This window comes from Corapipo altera, unplaced genomic scaffold (assembly GCF_003945725.1).
Source record: "Corapipo altera isolate COAL_440 unplaced genomic scaffold, ASM394572v1 70, whole genome shotgun sequence".
In the NCBI taxonomy this organism is placed as follows: domain Eukaryota; kingdom Metazoa; phylum Chordata; class Aves; order Passeriformes; family Pipridae; genus Corapipo; species Corapipo altera.
This window is the reverse complement of record NW_020884911.1, coordinates 7,739,474-7,757,816: the sequence shown is the minus strand read 5'-3', so window position 1 is coordinate 7,757,816 and position 18,343 is coordinate 7,739,474. Positions and strand designations below refer to the sequence as shown.

The window sequence follows — 18,343 nt, the reverse complement described above, 5'->3', positions numbered from 1 at the left end:
TCTACCCCCATGAGCCGTGGCATGGTGCCTCACATTTGACCTGACAATAAGCTATTCAACTCAACCAGAGACTGACTTGCTGAAGCCTCTCTTGCTTCCAGGAGGACAGATCATCTTGGCATCTCCTTGGTGTTTTGGCCCCCCTTGTACTTCATGGTGAAGGTGCACACAGACTTGGTAAGATGTCTGAGCCTGGTTCAGCAAGCTGGATTTTCCTCCCTAACATGTTTTTTATAGGTCTCAATGACAGACAAGCTGAAATACATGAAATTCCATCTGAACATAAGAAAGCACTTCTTCATTGTGGGGGCTGTTGAACACTGACACAGATGGTCCAGGGAGGCTGTGGAGGCCCCTTCCCTGGAGTCAGGCAAAGCCCAACTGGACACAATCCTGGGCAACCTGTTCTAGCTGAACCTGCTTGAGCAGAGGGGTGGGCTAGGGCTAGACGATGTGGAGATGTTATTCCCCACCTGTACAATTTTGTGATGACTTCTGTGATGACCTCAACATCTCAATGCAGCAAAAGATGGTCATAGGATGCCTGGAGGTGAGGGAACAGGTCCCTCCATATCTGTCTGTGCCGTTTCCAAATGCATGACAGAGTAGCACTCTTCATAAAACTACAGAGTGGAATGGTGATAAAACATTCTTAAACAAGGTGTCACAGGAAGAGGCTTGAGGTTTTTCACTAGACTGTGAAGCAGGTTTCAGCTTTGTAGAGCATGTGCCTTTCACGTGCTGCACATTAGACAATAGGAAGCTGGTGGTTGTAGAGAAGCAAGATTCAGGATGGGAACAGTTCCAGGCATGGAGAAAAGCATACAGCAATTGGCAGGACTTTCATATGGACTTTACTGTTATTATGTGGTTTCACTGTATCCATGCTACACAGTGCACAACTGCACATGCCCAGGCTTCCTCCTCCCCCTTTTGCCTGTGCTCTGTTCTGATTTGCTCCCCCATTTGTCTGTCTGATAGCCCACCCGATGTTCTGCCCCCTTCCCCTGGGGCGGGACAGTTAAGAATGGGGCGCACGCCTGAATAAACAAGTCTGCTTGCATCCTTCCTCGTGTCCTGTCCCCTCTTCCTTTCTGACCGCGACAGGTGGTCTGTAGATTTCAAGGACCTTCGTGATGATGGGTAAATTTAGAGGTTAAAGAGTGACAAATGGGCTTTTTTTACCATCCTTCCTCTCCTGAGCAGAAGGAAAAGGACACTAAATAGCTTAAAGGGACAAGTGATAAGATCAAAGTGTTTAAGAGGTTTCTCTTAAGAGAGGCATCACTGCTGGGCTCAGCACTCAACTCTTCCTTTGTTGTAATATGGTCTAATGCATTCATAGACTTTATTGTTCTTCTTAACTCTAAAATGAGTGTCTACATCTCAAATTTACAGATAGGTGACCTGAAGCACAGCATCAGTCTTAGGGATGTTGTGAGGCACAGAGTTAGGGGTATTATCTAGAAGTCCACTGAGAAGAGTTCTTGTGGGAATGCAGGCTGCTTTTTGAGGGATCTCACCAATAGTGGGTATTCCCACAGACAAGGGAGAAGCTTTTGAGGAGACATTATTTCCTCTTTAACCCCCTCTCCAAAACAGATGAGATTTGAACTGCAGAAAATTTATTTCAGTTTTATGCAGTCTACCTCCTCTGTGACTGGCATTGCACTTGTTCTCAGGTCCAGATCTGTGCTGGATTTGCTTCCATTATACGTTGATCTCCATCTGAGCAACATGATCTTCTTGAAGTACTTCATGGTGTTGTTTTTCACAGTTACAAAACACATGGTGTTTATCATGCTGTTACTCATGGCAATGCACTTAACTATGTAAAAGACAGTAAGATAATGCTTCTCTTTCACAATGATGGTGGGGAAGAAGTCCCGGACAATTGCGAAGCCATAGAAAGGTGCCCAGCAGAGAACATAGGCAGTCAGGATGCACATCAGGACCATAACAGTTTTCCTTCTGCATCGAAGCCTTTTTCGGATCTGTTCTGTCTGGAATCCTGGGACAGCTTTAAACCAAAGCTCCTGAGAGATCCTGGCATAACACAAAGTCATTGTGATCACGGGTGCCACGAATTCAATGCCAAAGATGAAGAGGAAGTACGATTTGTAGTATATTTGCTGGTCAACTGGCCAAATTTGGCCACAGAAAATTTTCTCCTGGTTTTTCACTATAAATAACACCGTTTCAGTAGCAAAGTATGCAGATGGAATAGCTACAAGTATGGAAACAATCCAGACCGAGGCGATGAGGAAGGTTGCTGTTTGGTAATTCATGCGTGGTTTTAGTGGGTGAACAATGGCCAGATACCTGGAATAGACAAATACATTCAAAATGAAGCCCGAAAACACTGTTAGTCTGAATACACTTCAAAATACAAAGGGGCAGAACTGGGCAGGAGGAAATTGCTGTCATTCCTGAACATATTTGTCTGTAAGAACAGCTTACAGGTCTGAAGTAACAGCCTGGAGCTGAGCTACAGTTTTGCATCACCACTTTTCCTTTTTAATAGGAGTGAGAGTTTGAAATGTGGAGTAATACATTCCTAGTCATGACAAACATGTAGAAACAGGAAGATGCTTTCCTTAGGCACAGAGCTACTTAAATATGCTTTTTTTACAAAGAGGTCAAATATACATTACAATGTTTTTCTTATTTCCTTGGCTATTCCATGGAGTGCAAAGAGCTGATGGTGATGTTAATGAGTGGTTACAGGTGAGCATGATTTCAAGCCACCAACAAAGGACAGTGTACCTGTTTTCTGCCCATGCAAATCTTTTTTTGTGTGTGTTTTTTGGAGGTGCTTATTAATCTTAAATGTACTGTGTTAAGTAATATGGCAGAGCAGAAAACTTGAGTTAGATGTTTTCACTCCTTATGACTGTACAGCTGCAAGTTTGGGGTATTCCTGCTAGAAGAAGATGTTTGAGGCACACCAGAGCTCCCAATACAACTATATTTAACCCAAAGGATTGCTTCAAAAAATAGAATTTCTCATTCCTGTGGAGTCTTTTCCATCTGTATATATTCTATATAAAGGTAGCATCCACAGGATAAATTAATTCTAAAGTAAAGTGGAAGGTCAGCAGTGCTTTTTGCCAGCCAGATTTTGGAAGCAGATGAATTGTTCATGGCTCTTAATAGTGCAGGATAGGTGTCGGGGCCAGCAGAATTAGTCAGCCTCATTGTGGAGCTGATAAATGAACATTTTTAACTTGGTTTCTGTGAAAGCAGGTCGTGGGATGATGTATGTGTATGTATTCATAAATATGCATATCTGCTCAGCAGAACATTTGACTCAATGGAATCAGTCTGTCTAAGAGTCAGGACAGAGCTTTTGTGGTGGATTTCCTGATTGTCATTGTTTAGCACATTGCTTACCCGTCTTTTACTGTGGAGTGGTCCTGCAGCACGTGAACTGAATTCAGATGAAACTGCCCTGGTAGATGTTCTCCAGAAGTGTAAGTAAAACACATCAAGTGCCCATGGACGTTCAGTCCAGGGGATCCAGCTAAAGCTACCTGCCTCCCCCCCCCCATATTTACAGTGGACTCTTATCACGTGATCTTGCTCTTCAGATCCTCTCCTTTTACATTGTATTATTTTCTAGTGTAGGTGTGGCCTTAAATGTGTGAAATTCCTACGTTTCCTGTGAACAGACATCAGTGAAGATGAAGGAGAGCCCTACCTGAGGAAAATCCTGTGGGACAGACTCACCCTGTTGACACAGGTGATTCCTTCTAAATGATCTAAACATGAGAAGACTTTTATTAGAGCCTATTCTTTTTTAGAGACCAAAGTCAACAACCCACTTGACATAACCAACATGGAATGGGTGATTGTTAAACAAATGAGGTTTCTCTCTGTTTACCAAGTCAAAACCTCACAAAAAAAAAAAAAAAAAAGGGCAGTGAAACCAAAACCAGTGTGTTCTTACAACAAGCTTCAGTGATTAATCTTTTCCAGAGTTGTTTTTAAAGATGTGTAGGGAGATATGCTAGAAAACTGATTTCTTAGCAGACATAAGGGCTCCATGACCCATGTTATTTCATCAACCTGGAATGCACTAGCAAAGCATTCCAAGAAGATTTTGTAGAAGTTGAAAAAGTGTTAGAAAATGGTAATACATACATGATAGTGTTTAGAAGCTTTACCCTGAGTCCTCAACTGCTGCTGAGATGCTATTTTGTTAGATGCTTGTAAAGGATTTGTTTCATAGGAGCTGATTGTCCCCTCACCCACACCAGGCAAAATCTCTCTGAACTTCCCCAGAATCTTTCCACAGAGTTCTGCTGACATCAGGAACAACTGAATCAGCCACACACGAGCTGTATCTGTGCAGCTATCAGAGCTCACTGCTCCTAAGCTGTCTTTTGGATCAGGTGCCAAAAATCATGCAGCATTAGACTAGACCATGAAATGGCACATGAGAGAAATTGGGGACAAAAGAGAAGGAAGGGTGGGAAACATGCAATGTATGTATGTATATTGCGTTTGTACACAAGAGAGGGCTTTTAGTGGTGACCTTTCTATGAAGAGTTTACTGAGTGGGTCACTATCTTTCTGTGAGTCAGTTGTCAGCATGAGACTGATCCTCAGAGCCTGGGTCTGTCAGAGTCCATGGTACACAAGACTGAGAGAAGAGGAATCATAAGAAATAATTATATTATGACTATTTTATATTGTTAAAATTCCTGGAGTAAGAGGCAGGCAGTCTCTCAGGACTGCAGCATAGTTAGGGAAAAATTTCTTTGCTGAAAGGGTTGTAAGGCATTGGAACAACCTGCCCAGGTAATAGTTGAAAAACATGTGGATGTGGCACTCGAGGATGTGGTTTAGTGGTGAACATGGCTCAGAAGCTCTGGCCACCTCTTCATACAGTCACAGCACCCCACTTACCTGTCAACAGCTATAGCCAGGAGAGCATTGGTGGAAACATAAAGGGAGACAGTCTGTAGGTAGTTGACCAAGGCGCAGAGGATGTGGCCGTGCTCCCAGGACAGCTGCCGCACCACGTAATAGTCCATCTCGAACGGGCAGCACACGATGGCCACAATGAAGTCCGAGATTGCCAGGTTAGCAATCAGCAGGTTGGTGAGGTTCCGCAACTTCTTGTAGCGGACGAGGGCAGCAATGAAGATGAAGTTGCCGATACCGCAGACCAACATCATGCCAACCAGGGCCACCCCAATCACGATCTTGGCCACAAAGAAGGTGCGGGTTTTGGTCGTGTCGTCTTCGCTGTCCAGGGGCAGGTCATAGTCACTGTAAGTGAAATTGAAAGGGAAGGAGAAGTTCCACAAGGAGCTGAAATCTCCATCGTGGAGGTTGTAAATTGCAGCAAAGCTGAGGTGGGTGGAGACGTTTGGGTTATGTTCAGCTCGCTCTGTGGCCATGTCTATTTTCCTGTGACACGTGTGTCTTGGAGGGCCCTTGGTGTTGTGTTAGAGTTACCCACTGTGGCAGGGCATGAGACCTCATCCAAGGTTTCCTTCTGAGCAGTGAGTCACCTTGTCTTTGTCCCTGGAAGACTATTGAGCAACAGCCTCATTCATCTCCTCCTGTGGGAACAAAAAGAGGAAAATGTTTCCTGAAAGGAAGTGACAGCAAAAATGCTGAGCTTGAAGGAAAGCAATAATCTTCTTACTGCCCCACAGCTCTGTTGGTGCCTGTGCATGGTGGGAAGAAATACCCTGTGAAGGGATGCTTTTGTTCTTGTAAAATAAATGCCTTGAGTTGCATCATACACTGGTTGTTACAGTGGCAGTTTTATTTACCAACAATGAAATTTTCAACACAAAGTGAAATGACAACATAGGGGAAGTGTAAAATCCAGTTTAAACCTCCACCAGCCTTCAAGCTTATGGTGCTGTCATCCCTGTGCAACGTAAAAGAAACTAAAATGACATCTCAATGTACTGAAAAGCATCTGATGTGCCTTTTGGACAAAGTCTGTGTGTTATTCTAGATGTCTCAAAGAGATGTGGTAGATGAGAATGAAAAAAGAACTGATGTCCTGACTTCTAAATACATTCCTTAATTAAGAAGGAGTTGCAAAGACGCAGGAAAACAGTGAAACCAGCACTTTCCTTTTGGCAGCCATTAATTGAGTATGAGGACCAGATTTTCAGCCGGCATCATCCATTATTGCTTCTGTCAAACAGGTGAAGCTCTGCCAATTTGCATAGGTGAGATTTTGTTCAGTGAATCAGCTTGTAGGGCTTTGCTGTGAAGGCAAATCTGCCTTTCACCTTGAGGTGAAAGGGAAAATCTTCCTTAAGCGAGACAGAGTGCCTTGAATTTTTGATGCTGGGGAGGAGCAGGCTCCCCTACTTGTACTGCTGGTTGTACCAAATGTTAAAAAATTATTTATTTTTCCACACAGAGGGGGAAAAAACCTCTCATCTACCCTCCAATTTTGCCTCTCTGTATCAAAATGCTGAGAGGGCTGTCTTCTTGCATCTTCCCATGCCCCATCTAGGAATCCTCACACCAGACTTTCAGCTGTCAGGACAGTCCTACCCTATCCCAGCAGAGGACTGGGGGGAATTGCTGCTTTTTCTGCACTCAGGCAGTAGGTCTTCAGGGTGTTAAATGCTATTGAACAATAGCGGTTGTGGCTACAAAGGACAGTCTCTGTAGTGGAGCTCTTGCTCCCTTTCCCTGGAACCACCCTCAGCCCGTGATGTACTGACACTTAAATTTCCGAGAGAAACTCTCTTGTACAGCTTTGATCTCCATATTGCTCTTCTAGCTGATGGTTGCAGAAGAAGAGAATAACAGAAAGCCAAAGCCTGAAACTGAAGAACAGTTCCAACAAGGGACTGCTTTAGGTAATGCAAACATTCGTTTAAGAGAAGTACTAAACAAACACTGGGACACAAAATCTGTCTGTCAGAGCAAGGAACATTATCTGTTTCAGACAGGTTTTGCTGCAAAATACCAAGAGAGCTATAAAATAAATACAGACAACACAACCATCTGTCATAACACAACAACTGACATATCAGGAAAGTGTACCTGCAGTTGCTCTCATCTTCTTGGAGTTCTCAGGCACCCTGGGGAGAGCCTCCAGGTTTCTTCCCTGCACCTGTGCTGCTGTCACCGGAGCAGAGAAAGGATAGCTGGAAGCAGCCGGAGGACTCTGCTGAGTGCTCATTTCTCTCCCAGACAGGTTTGCCCTGTGCTCAGGGGAGGATGGCTCTGCTGTCTCTGTGCTTGCATCCAAAGCCTTCGCTCAGGGGGAGGCACCTTGAAGCTGTCCATGCATTTCTGATTTTAAAGAGGCAGTGCAACCTGCAGACAATAGAGCACAGCCTTAAACCCTACGAATGCATGGAATTGGCATGGAATTGCTTTGTTAGCCCTCCTGAGCATGGAAGGTGTAAACCCTGGTCTGCACTTGCTCTTTGGGTTTTGCCTGTGCTGGGCAACAGCTGCCTGCACCTGATGTGACACAGAGGCAAAACACAGACCTCCCAGTGGAGAGGAGGGGGAGGAAGGACGGTGATCTTCTTTCCCAGGGACCTTTCTCTGTGGATCTCTCTCCAAGCTATTGTCTTTAGGACTGCAGCTGCAGCAGCTCCTGCACACGGAGGGTCAAACAGTGAATAGCTGTACATCAGAGGACCCCTGACAGCTTTCCTTGCCCTCTCAGGGAATTACTCAGAGCAGGAAAGTGGCAGTGAATCCTTAAGAATTTGTCCTTTGCTAATGCTGCCTCCTCACATCTGTGAAACACTTGCACCCCAGGGAGCAGTTCTTTTGCTTCCCAGTTCTCCAGAAGGAAAGGAAATGCACAGCAGATGCCCAGTCCTCTTCTTCACCTCCAGACTTATTCGCATTAGCTGACGTTTTCCAAGATGCACAGTTGGGACACATTGCATAGCCCCTTCTGGATAAGACTGTCAGAGGCTGTAGAGGGTCATGAAAAGTGTAGAAGGTTTGCAGAAAACTTAAACTACGTGACCCTCAATGCACACTCGCAAGACTAGACTCTTGTGAGCTAGGGGGTACCTGGCTCTGGAAGAAATAAGTGAGGAAAGAAATATGCTAATATAAAATGTGTCTGGGGTAAAAGGGCTGCTGCTGTGGCATTTCTTGCAGAAACTTGAGGCAAGGCCAGAGAGTCCCCACTGTCTGGAGCCAGCAGACAGCATTAAGAATTTCATAGCAAATACTTTGCTTGGCTTTGTTTTGAAGTCAGTGTAATAGGTGAAAAGCCATGAAGGGATTTTTAATAACCTGAAAGGGTGCAACCAGATGTATAGTGAGGAAATCAGATCCACTTTCCAAATTCTGTCACAAGAAACGTAAATAGAGTAAGTATAGGGAGAGACAAAGTGAACTTAGGGTGTACATCACAACCACATCAAAAAGATCCCTAAAATGGGCCACGTAAACCTTCAATGTCCCTGAAGAAAAGCCAATACTCTAAAGAGAGCTTTACATTTGGAACATCCGTGATCTCTTTAAGACTTTGTTCAGCTGTCTCACATGAAGTTATCTAATGAGTTAATTGAGCAACATGATATCCAAATGTTTATACTCCTTTAGGCCAAAACCTCATCTGCTGCAGAACTGTCTCACTCCATTGACTCAGGGCAAGTTGGCATCAGAGCCCTGATAACTACAGCCCCTCCAGATGAGCTCACTATGGAGCTTCTGCACAGCAGGAGTTCATCTCCTGTGATCCAAGGAATTGTGCTGTATGTGTCAAGCTGTTTCTCGGGAAACACTAGTAGGATTGTGAAATAATGTGCTTTGTATGTGCTGTGCAAGACAGTAGTTGTTGACTGGGAATCAACAGAGAATGAAACCAACAGTGCTGGGAGCTGCCCTTACAGCCACATGGGCAGAGGTGGATCTAGAGCCTCAATAAATGTCCCAGTATCCTTATCCAGGGCTGGGGCAGTAGTGGAAGGGCTCTAAAGCCATGGAGTACATGCAGGAGGTGTATGCACATGGTTCTGTTGTAGGATTTCTGCCTAGGACAAGGTTTCTCCTTGATAAAATTTATTGGCAATTCCCCGATGGTGTCACAACATTTAACAGCAGTATAACAAGATGTTTCCTGAAATCAGTGTTAACGAGTGTGACATAGTCAGGCTTAGAAGGAAAAGTTGATACTGAAAACTATCATGTAAACAATCTACATTCTGTTTTATTTGTTTTTGTCATTAGCATGCTCACAGTTTGAACAGGGAAGTTATTTGGAGGCTAAATGTTGCAAAAAGAATTGCAATGTGAAGTACTTGTTTTGAGACTTTCAAATCATGAATTTCTAAACCCAACATTTAGCCTGAGAACAGACCTAAGGACTGTGACCCTTTGTTTCAAAAGAGCCAACTCACCAGCTACTGTCTAATTTTTCCTAATTGCTAAATAAATTGGACTCTGAGGTGATTAATCCTAGGGAGCTGACCTAAGCTTTGCTTAAAGTCTGGCTGGGGTTTTACGAAGGTTACTGATAGAAATCTGTTGGTGAAATGGGACAAAGCATCAGACCTCGTGATTTTCTGGGAAATCAGACAAAAGGTGCCAGCACACATGGATTACAACCATGTGTATTCCTGCTCAGAATTCCCAGCAGACATTCGTACTCAACCTGAGAGTGTGTAGCTGATGTTAATGTTTGACAGAACATTTCTGCCGTTGCCTGCAGAAAGAGTTAGGTGCAAATTTTTTAATACATGGAAATATGCTGTGTGGTACAAGAGGAAAGTGACTTTTGGATAGAGTTTGGCAAAAATGTGCACACAGGAGTAATCTCACCCTGCTTGGCTGTTCCAGTGGTGACATGGGATGTGGAAAGATCCTGGGAAGGAGTGAGCAGAGAAGTGTTTGACTTTGTTACTGGATTATGCCACCATGTTACTTTCCTGTTACCATCTTTCTTCTGATTCCTTACTGAGAGTATCGCTTTGTGGCTTGGGAAAAGGGACAAAACATCTGAAGGAGCAGCAGACAGTGACATTGTGCTAGGATGGTTGTCGTCATTGTTGGAACAGTAGATGTGACGCTTTCATCCGAAAAGGTCTTTTCCTTTCAGAGCTGCACAGGTTTCTCTGGACAGGGGTGTTCAGGTGTCTCTCACAGCCGAATGACACAAGGTTTAGCCGAGCTGCCCAGAGCTCACTTCATGTGCAAGGTAACCCAGAGGCAATCAACAACTCTTTTCCAAGTAGAAGCTTCTGTGTTTTCACTTGTCTGGGTTTTTTTCAACTTTTTAATTCTCTGACAGTTTTCTTCATCTTTGTTCATCTTTTTGTGATTGCATAAGAAAATGGCATTTATTTTGCTCAGTTCAGTTTAACATGGCAGTCCCCTGTGAGAAGCACCCCCTTGGCCTCAACAAGAGTCTATGAATATGTAGAAATAGCTCTAGGAAGCTGATGTTCCTAACTGGCACTTGTCACCCTCACTAGAGAAGCAAAAGTGACAGTATTTGGGGCAGGTTGGAAAGCAAGGACCAGCCCAGGGACTGTGCATGAGTTTTGATGCCACAGTAGATGACATGAATGACCACAAGAAAAACATTTCAGTCATTAAACATTGAACATTTTTTTTAATTATTAACTATTCCTTTGATTTTTCTTTTCTTTTGGATGTATTTGTTGGGCTTTGTGTGTTTGGTTGTTTTTTTCTTAAATCTGCCTTCCTTAGAGCAAATGTCTGTTAGCACAAAACCTTCTCTTGAGCAGAAGGCCTCTGAATGGCAGATGTTAAGAGATCTCAGGATTATCATCTAATCTGTAGTGCTGTTCCTGGGCTGCATTACATATACCCAAATAATTTATGACAAGTGCTTTCCTGGTCTGTTGGTGAAGAAATTTTGTAATCTAGGGCTCATGTCTTCTGTATGAGACTATCAAATGTTTTTCAGCTGCACCAGATAGAATTTTAATGGACCTACTTTAAATTCCTCGTTCTACTATGTCTGATTGAGATCTGAAGTCTGCATTTGGCCTTTTCCTCAAGAACAGGTTTATTCATACCAATATTCAGAAGCCTTTGAATTTAGAAACAAAAAGGAGCTTAATATGTCCTATGTCTCAGTGAGGCTTGTCAGTCATTTGGATTTTCAGAGACTGCCCTGTTGATTTTGGATCTTACTCAGAGATACACTTAGTGGATCTTCTCTTTCAGTGGGTGCTATGAGCCGAAGAATGCTTTTGGAAACAAAGCAGCTCTTTAATTGAAGTGTCTTGATAGGAGATATATCCTTTCAAAAACCTGCTGACTTCTTTGGAGGTCTAAATAGGCAAAGTTGGATGCTGCATTTTTTAAAAAATTAAATTGTCATCCATTTCAGCTAATCTCAAATTTATGCTCAATTGTGAGCACTTTGCTATTGCTATTCTCTTTTGACAAAGCCCTGCAATTTGTGTTATCATCACTTCAGCATCTTCTTTTTTCTGCTCTTCATATTGAGTGATCATTGCTTCCTGTTCACTTGCCCTGGACAGAATCATGTCTCCCCTTTGGAATATTGTGGTGGGTTTGCCATTACCATTTGCCATTGCCGTTTGTCACTGGTGATTTGGTATTTCACGATGGCAGGCAGAATGGTTCCAAGAGTTTCCCTCTGCTGTTCCCATAATCCCACTTTCACCTAAAAGACACCCTCCTTTTCCTTATTTCTACTCTCAGCATAAACAGACAGAGCAGAGCACATCACTCTGAGCACTTTTACATCCAGCAGTGATTTGTGGAGGTCTGGCTGGCTCACGCACATGGAGAGAGGAGTCCTCTGTTCCAGGTCCTTGGCTTCTCCCTGTAGCAAGACATGAAGTATTTAAAGCTCATGCCTCATTCTACAGCCTGACATGGGTTTTGGGGCTTCATTAAAAGTTAATAGTTCTTTATGTCTCACAAGTTATTTGAGATTTAAAGGGCTGTTGGAGTTCACTATCAATCAGAGAAAGAGATTAATATTCTGTGAAACCCTTATTGCAGATATTGCTGGCTATTTCTGCACACACTTCAATTCTAACTCAACAGAACAATGCCTAATGGTAGTTTCATTTGAAGCTACTCAGAGCATGAAACCACAATCTTGGTGTCAGGATGAGTCATGAAAAGATGCTGTCACACCTCATTTCTGACTTTACAAAAGGCTTTGTGGTTTTTCTGATGTGGTGTCAAAAGTGCAGGACCTGATCAGCTGCCTCCTTCTCATTTCTGAAGTCTGAGAGTAACACTGTAGAAGGGACGGGAGATGACGGGCATATCCATACTCCCCAAACTAGGTGGAGAGGAAGCAAATCCATGCCAAAAGGTGCACATCCATGATTTGGGTTGATGGCTATGCCCCCCCCAGCACCCCAGGGCTGACTGCTGTCTGTGTGGCTGGTAGTGTGGTGGAACAGGCTGCCTGTCCATGGCTCTATGGGAATACAGGTGATTTAGGGTCAAAAGGAGACAGATGCTGATTTTTCTGAGAGGGACAGCTCAGGGGCATGAATGTCAGAGCCAAGGGCTCAGCATCTCACTTCCTGGTGTTGTGCATAGATGGAGTTAAACGCTGTGGAACAGGAGTGACAAAGGCCCAGAGAAAGGAATCTCTTTGCCATTTGGTAGTGTTGAGGAGGCAAACCTTCCCTTCTCTCTGATGGTGGTCACCAGGGATTGTGACAGGAAGAACATTGTCAAGGAGCAGGTAGGGATTCACAAGCCAGATAACCTGTGTAAGTGTAGGCTGTTCTGTGCTGCCCCATGCCCCAGATATAATTTGGCTTTCCTGCCTGTGTGGTGCTGTGCATATCCCCTGCTGCAAGAGGATCTCCATTGCCTGATTGCAACCAAGGAGCCTGTGGGCAGTTTCCCCTCAGTACAGGCAATTACACTCCTGCGTGTCCTTGTCTTTAACTAAAAGTGCAACAACAAGTTCTCATGTAAAGATCCTTTTTGTTTGATAGTAGGAATGATGAGCGGAATTGTTTTCTTTTTAGAACATGCTGTTAAAACTCGAAAGCCCCAAGTGGGGTGACCTTGGTGCTTGGTGTGCTTGGACAGCACAGCTCAAGGGTTCCGCCCGAGGGAGGTAAGACTATCTACACTCTCCTCTTTGTCATATTAACTGTAATGAATGGCATTTTACGTTATAATTCACAATGTTTGAGTGCCTTGCTTACTGGGATCACAACAAATTATCATCTTCTGGTTCAAAACAGGGCTGGTCTGCTTTTCCCAGAATGTATAGAAATGATGTGGACAAATTAGATGCAATAGGAGAATGTGGCATGGCTACAGCTGTGTGGGAAGGGGCAGTCCTCAGTTCCAGGATTGCAAGTCTTGAGGAATAAAATGTAAGCTAAGTCCCAGCATTTTTTTTAAGGCACTTATTTATAAATTCCTATTATTTGGTAGAAACCAATATATGCAGGAAATTGTCCTTTTGAAATTAAACCCCGTTAACTGTGAGCATCTTAAAAGACCCACTGTACAGGAGCTATGACTTAGTCACAAGACTGGCTCTGGAAGAATGAAGTGTTCAGCCCAAACTAGCATCTCGGTGTCATGGATGTCATGGTTTAACTCCAGCTGGCAATAAAGCACCATCCAGACACTTGCTCACTGCCTGCCCCCTCCCTATGGGATGGGGAGTAGAATCAGAAAAAAAGTAAGAAAACCCTTGTGGGTTTTTGAGATAACAACAGTTTAATAATTTAAACAAAGAAAAATATAATAATAACAATAATAACAAGAAGAAGAAGAATAGATAAATAAACCAAGAAATACAGTTGCTGACCACCCACTGGCTGAAGCTCAACCAGTCCCCAGGCAGAGATCAGGTCCTCTCAGCCAACTCTCCCCAGTTTATATACTGGGCATGATGTTCTATGGTATGAAATATCCCTTTGGCTAGTTCAAGTCAGCTGTCCTGACCATGCTCCCTCACAGCTTCTTGTGCAGCTCCTCTCTGGCAGAGCTCTATCCCAGCCCAAACCAGGACAATGGATTAATCAGCTAGAATGCAATCTCTAGAATTTTTAAAAAAGGGATTTAGCTGTTCAGAGGTCATTTGTATCTCTTGATGACTGATCCCAAAGTAAATTGGTTGGAGTTCACTGTGGAAAATGTCATCCCATGATATATAATGCACAAAGGCCAGGATAGTGGATCTAATGCTGTTTGTGAACCACAGCCTACTTGAACTGCTGTGAGAGACCCTTCGGAAGAATTCCTGCCCATGTGACTGCAGAGGGGGGCAGGGCAGATCACCCCTTCCAGGCTGGGAGTTAGCTCCTGGGCTGGGGAATGGCAGGAGGATGGCCTGCTGATGGCCTGCTCTTTTCCACAGTATTCTTCTGAGCAAACTTTTATTTAAATGAGCTTGAAATTTTAAGCCCAAAGTTCTCCCAGAAGAAATATTTAATCTAAGCCCAGATGACCTTTTCAAATGAAATTCTTTATTAACCAATTTGTTGTCATTAGCCACCAGGAAACTCACTTGTAAAGACAGTAGATAAAAAATTTACAGTTTTCCGGTACTCCAATTTAGGTAATTTTGCTACAGGGAGTTCATTTGGAAGAGGAAAGGATGACAGATTGGATATTTGAATAACATTAGAAGGGTTTTTTTAAGGCTCATTTCTCTTTCAGACTTGCTAACGTTCTCTCAAATCATGTCAGGTTCATTTCTATCCAGTAGTATTCATTCCCTTCTCACTGGAGGTTTCTACCTTACTGGTTTTTTATATTTTGCTGCTTTTGGAGCCAGCTGCATCTTCCAGATCTGTTGAACCTAACACAGCCTTTAGACAAAAATAAAGACGATGAAAAGTAACCCCCTCCCTACTACACAGGGACATGAGCCAATGTCCTTTCTACCAGGGCAAATGGATTTTCCTGAGCTTTCTACATTGGTTTCCTGGGCAAAGGAACATTTTTTGCTTGTGGTTTTTTTTTCTATTTGACTGATTGAGTTAAGAGGTCATTTGCTAAAGCCCACAGTAAACTAGTCCATTTATATATTTATTTCAGCCCACTTAGTGAGAAAGGCACTGATGTGATGGTGTGAAAGTGTGTGTGAAGGGGACCTTTGGGATGCAAAGAGCCGGCTTCTGTCCCCTGCTAAGGAAGGGCAATTCCAAAGCATGCTCTGAAAGTTAAGGAACCAGTGCTGCATAGAAGACTTCAACTGTCTGTTGTCTTCAGGGTGTGCATTTTTTTGCAGTGAGACTTGTCATCTTCCAGTCCCTGTACACCTGACTAAAGAGATTAAGTCAGGAAGTCTAACATCAGGCAGATGAAAGTGTGCCAATCTGCTCCCTGGAATGGAAGCTTCTCCTCAGCTGCATTTGTACTAGCCACAGGAAAGTCTGCAGATGTGGCTGGCAAGGCAGCAGGAGATGGACAAGAAATTATTGAGAACCCTCATCTCTACCAAGAACAGGTCCTAAAGCCAGTGTCACTTCTTATACTTGGGATCTGCTCAGAGCAAAGCCACCCTAAGATAATTTTGATCATTTTAAGGGTGGTTGCAGCAGTGCATCAGAGTTTAATCCTCTACTTGCATTGCTCTGCATTGCTCCGGCAGTGTTTTTTTTCCTGAAACATTACTAATGTAAAGATAAATACCAAACTGCTGCTGAGCTCTGGTACACAGGTCCTCCTGCCTGAGGTTTTAAAAGAAAGTCTCCTGGTTTTGGTGGAGTGGTCTAAGGCTTGAGCCTCAGTGATGATAGGCAAGAGTCTGAAACAAATTCTGCAATTAAAATGGCAGCAGCACAACTTGCTGGTCATTAAAACCAATGCATGTTGCTTTGTAAAGGTGGACTATTGGAAAAGAGGTAATCCAGGAAAGGTGAAAAATTAATTACATTGATTGGGTGATAAACCTCTCCAGAAGTCATGCAGGCAGACAAATGAGTTACTGCTAAGCTGGGTGGGATAAAGGGAGATGGGAAGGGGCTCTTCTGTTCAAAGAGCTCTGTGGATGGTCCAACACCACAAAGTCTGCTGTAGTTAACTTTATATTATGGAGTGACATATTTGAAACCACACTGAAGCTCTTGCTGTCTATCAATGCCAGCTTCACACAGTGCCTGTCAAAAAAGTGGCAAGATCTGTCTTTAAAACGCTGATGTGTTTCAGAATTTAAAGGAAATTTTTTTCTACTTTTGTCCAGCAAATATCAGTCAATGGATTTCACGAGCGACTCAGATAGTCTGTGTGAGATTATGTGACCAAGTGCATAAGGGGGAAAAAAAATCCAAAGCCTTGAATGCTCTGTGAGTTTCTACAAGTTGTCAATACTGTATCAAAAAGTTCAATTTACCTCCTGAAGGTCAAATTTTACTTTTCATGTGATGATACATCTTAGTTCCTTACAGATAATTTCCATGAATCAGATGGAATTTGGGTTAATAGAGCCTATAGAACTGTATACAAATGGCTGAAAAATTCCGCACCTCCTACATACATCAAGTATGAATTTCCTGCCTTGCTTCAGGGTCTCTTCCTCCTCTAGATGAACCTGGGTTTTTGACTGGAAAGCACCCTTGCTGATCATTTGCTTTGAGAACTGTGCTTTGGAAAGGATTATTTAGATTCCATTTTCTGCAGGCTCAAGAAAATTTCAGGTACTTCTTGGTTTCAAAGTAGTTTCTTATCTTCTCTAGTCTGATGTCTACAATGTCTAAGCAAGTGTGAAGTCACATACATGTGTTGGGTTTAGGAATGGTAATAGAATAGGCAGGTAAAAAAACTCTCTGACAGAAGAATTGTCATGCTTGGAAGTTAGTAGTTACTTTTAGATAGATAGATATGAGAAAAAAAACAAGACTAAATCCTAAAGGAAACTCAATAAAGCACACTTACTTGATGTTATTGTAATCTGGCATTTAATTTTGCTGTGAGGCAAGAATTCCTCCCAAATCAGTTCCAAAGTCTGCACAACAAGGAGAGAAAGTTTACAATAATCAGCCACTATATGTCTTGATGTATGAATCTAATATCTGGCCAAGGGCAGGGAACAGAGGCTCAGATGGTCATGCTTTTAGTTCTGCTGTTAGTATTAGAATTTAAAAGTCACAGAAATTTTATTTCCAATAATCATTGGGTTCTCATATGTAAAGTTTGGGACTGGAATTTAAGGAAGAAGTCTTTTTTGTTTTTTTTTTACTTGGCTATTGACTTAGTGGGTAATTGTGGTTATTTGGCACAATTTCTTGCTTTCTCCCTGTGAAATGCAAGAATCACTCCAGTGTCTTCCGAATAATGTTTGGATACCTGAAGATGGCAAGCACCACAGAAGGCAGGCCTATTAGCATTGGGAGCATAAAGAATTACTGATTACAGCTTCACAGTTAACAGGTCCAAACTCATGGAAAATCTTGAGCATTCATCTAACTGCACACTTCCCTCCTACTTATGCTGCAGTAGTCGGTTGGTTTGTGCTTACTCTTGTTTCACAGCTCTGTTGAAGGGAGCTCTCAGGGTGTCTGAGGATGCACAGCTGTTTGCAGCTGTGGAAGCTGCCAGAGTAGATGTGGAGTTAAAGGAATATACCCACTTATGTCCCTGGCAATACAAACATCCCTTTGGGATTTTCAGAAATGAGCAGAAGTAGCCTCTCACTACAGATTTTAGGAGTGGAAAATTCCATTATGGGAAGTTGCTAATTGGAGTATGGAACAAATATTTTCAAGTGTCCGGTATGGAGCTGTTGTTCTTACGTGGCTTCGTGGAATGGTTACTAATTTTTAATGGATTTATTATATGTAACTGTGAAAACTATAAATGGGAGACCTCATTGCAGTCTACAACTTCCTTGTGAGACGAAGAGGAGGGACAGACACTGATCTCTGTGGTGACCAATGATAGGACCCGAAGGAATGTCCTGAAGTTGTGTCAGGGGAGGTTTAGGTTGGATATTGGAAAAAAGTTTTTCCCCCAGAGGGTGGTTGGGCACTGTAACAGGCTCCCCAGGGAAGTGGTCACAGCACCAAGCCTGACAGAGCTCAAGAAGTGTTTGGACAATGTTCTCAGGCACATGGTGTGACTCTTGGGTATGGTCCTGTGCAGGCCAGGCGTTGAACTTGGTGATTCTTGTGGGTCCCTTCCAACTCAGCATATTCTGTGATTCTAAACGTCTCAGTACTTTTCCTTCTAAAATTATGTTACCTGGGATAATAACACACATAATTCTGTCCTTGAAATCAAGTTCAGTTCCCACAATATGCAGAAGCAACTGCTTTTTCTTTCAAAAAACTGTGGAAGGAAATTTGCAGAAGCCATTTTCTTTAATTTCTTCATGGTCCTTCAAATTATATTTTTCTATTGAAGTAGCCCTTGAAAGAGATTTCTTTATGGACATGACGAC

At 43.0% G+C, this 18,343-nt stretch overlaps 2 protein-coding genes across 2 annotated transcripts in view; one reads left to right on the top strand and one right to left on the bottom strand.

The window, feature by feature from the left end:
• Positions 1–1,112: 1,112 nt before the first annotated feature.
• LOC113952148 (prokineticin receptor 2-like) lies at positions 1,113–7,368 on the bottom strand. The gene is made up of 3 exons (XM_027653896.1): positions 7,033–7,368; positions 4,912–5,573; positions 1,113–2,322 (listed from the first exon to the last, which is right to left on the bottom strand). The coding sequence occupies exons 2-3, from the start codon at positions 5,406–5,408 to the stop codon at positions 1,626–1,628; spliced, it is 1,194 nt and encodes a 397-aa protein (XP_027509697.1). The 5' UTR covers positions 5,409–5,573; positions 7,033–7,368; the 3' UTR covers positions 1,113–1,625.
• Positions 3,725–18,343, top strand: part of LOC113952147 (serine/threonine-protein phosphatase 4 regulatory subunit 3B-like) — a 53,623-nt gene continuing 39,004 nt past the window's right edge. The window contains exons 1-3 of the mRNA XM_027653894.1: positions 3,725–3,742; positions 12,966–13,057; positions 13,630–13,636. The gene's annotated coding sequence lies outside the window, so the exon portion shown is untranslated. The remainder of the gene's footprint in view (positions 3,743–12,965; positions 13,058–13,629; positions 13,637–18,343) is intronic.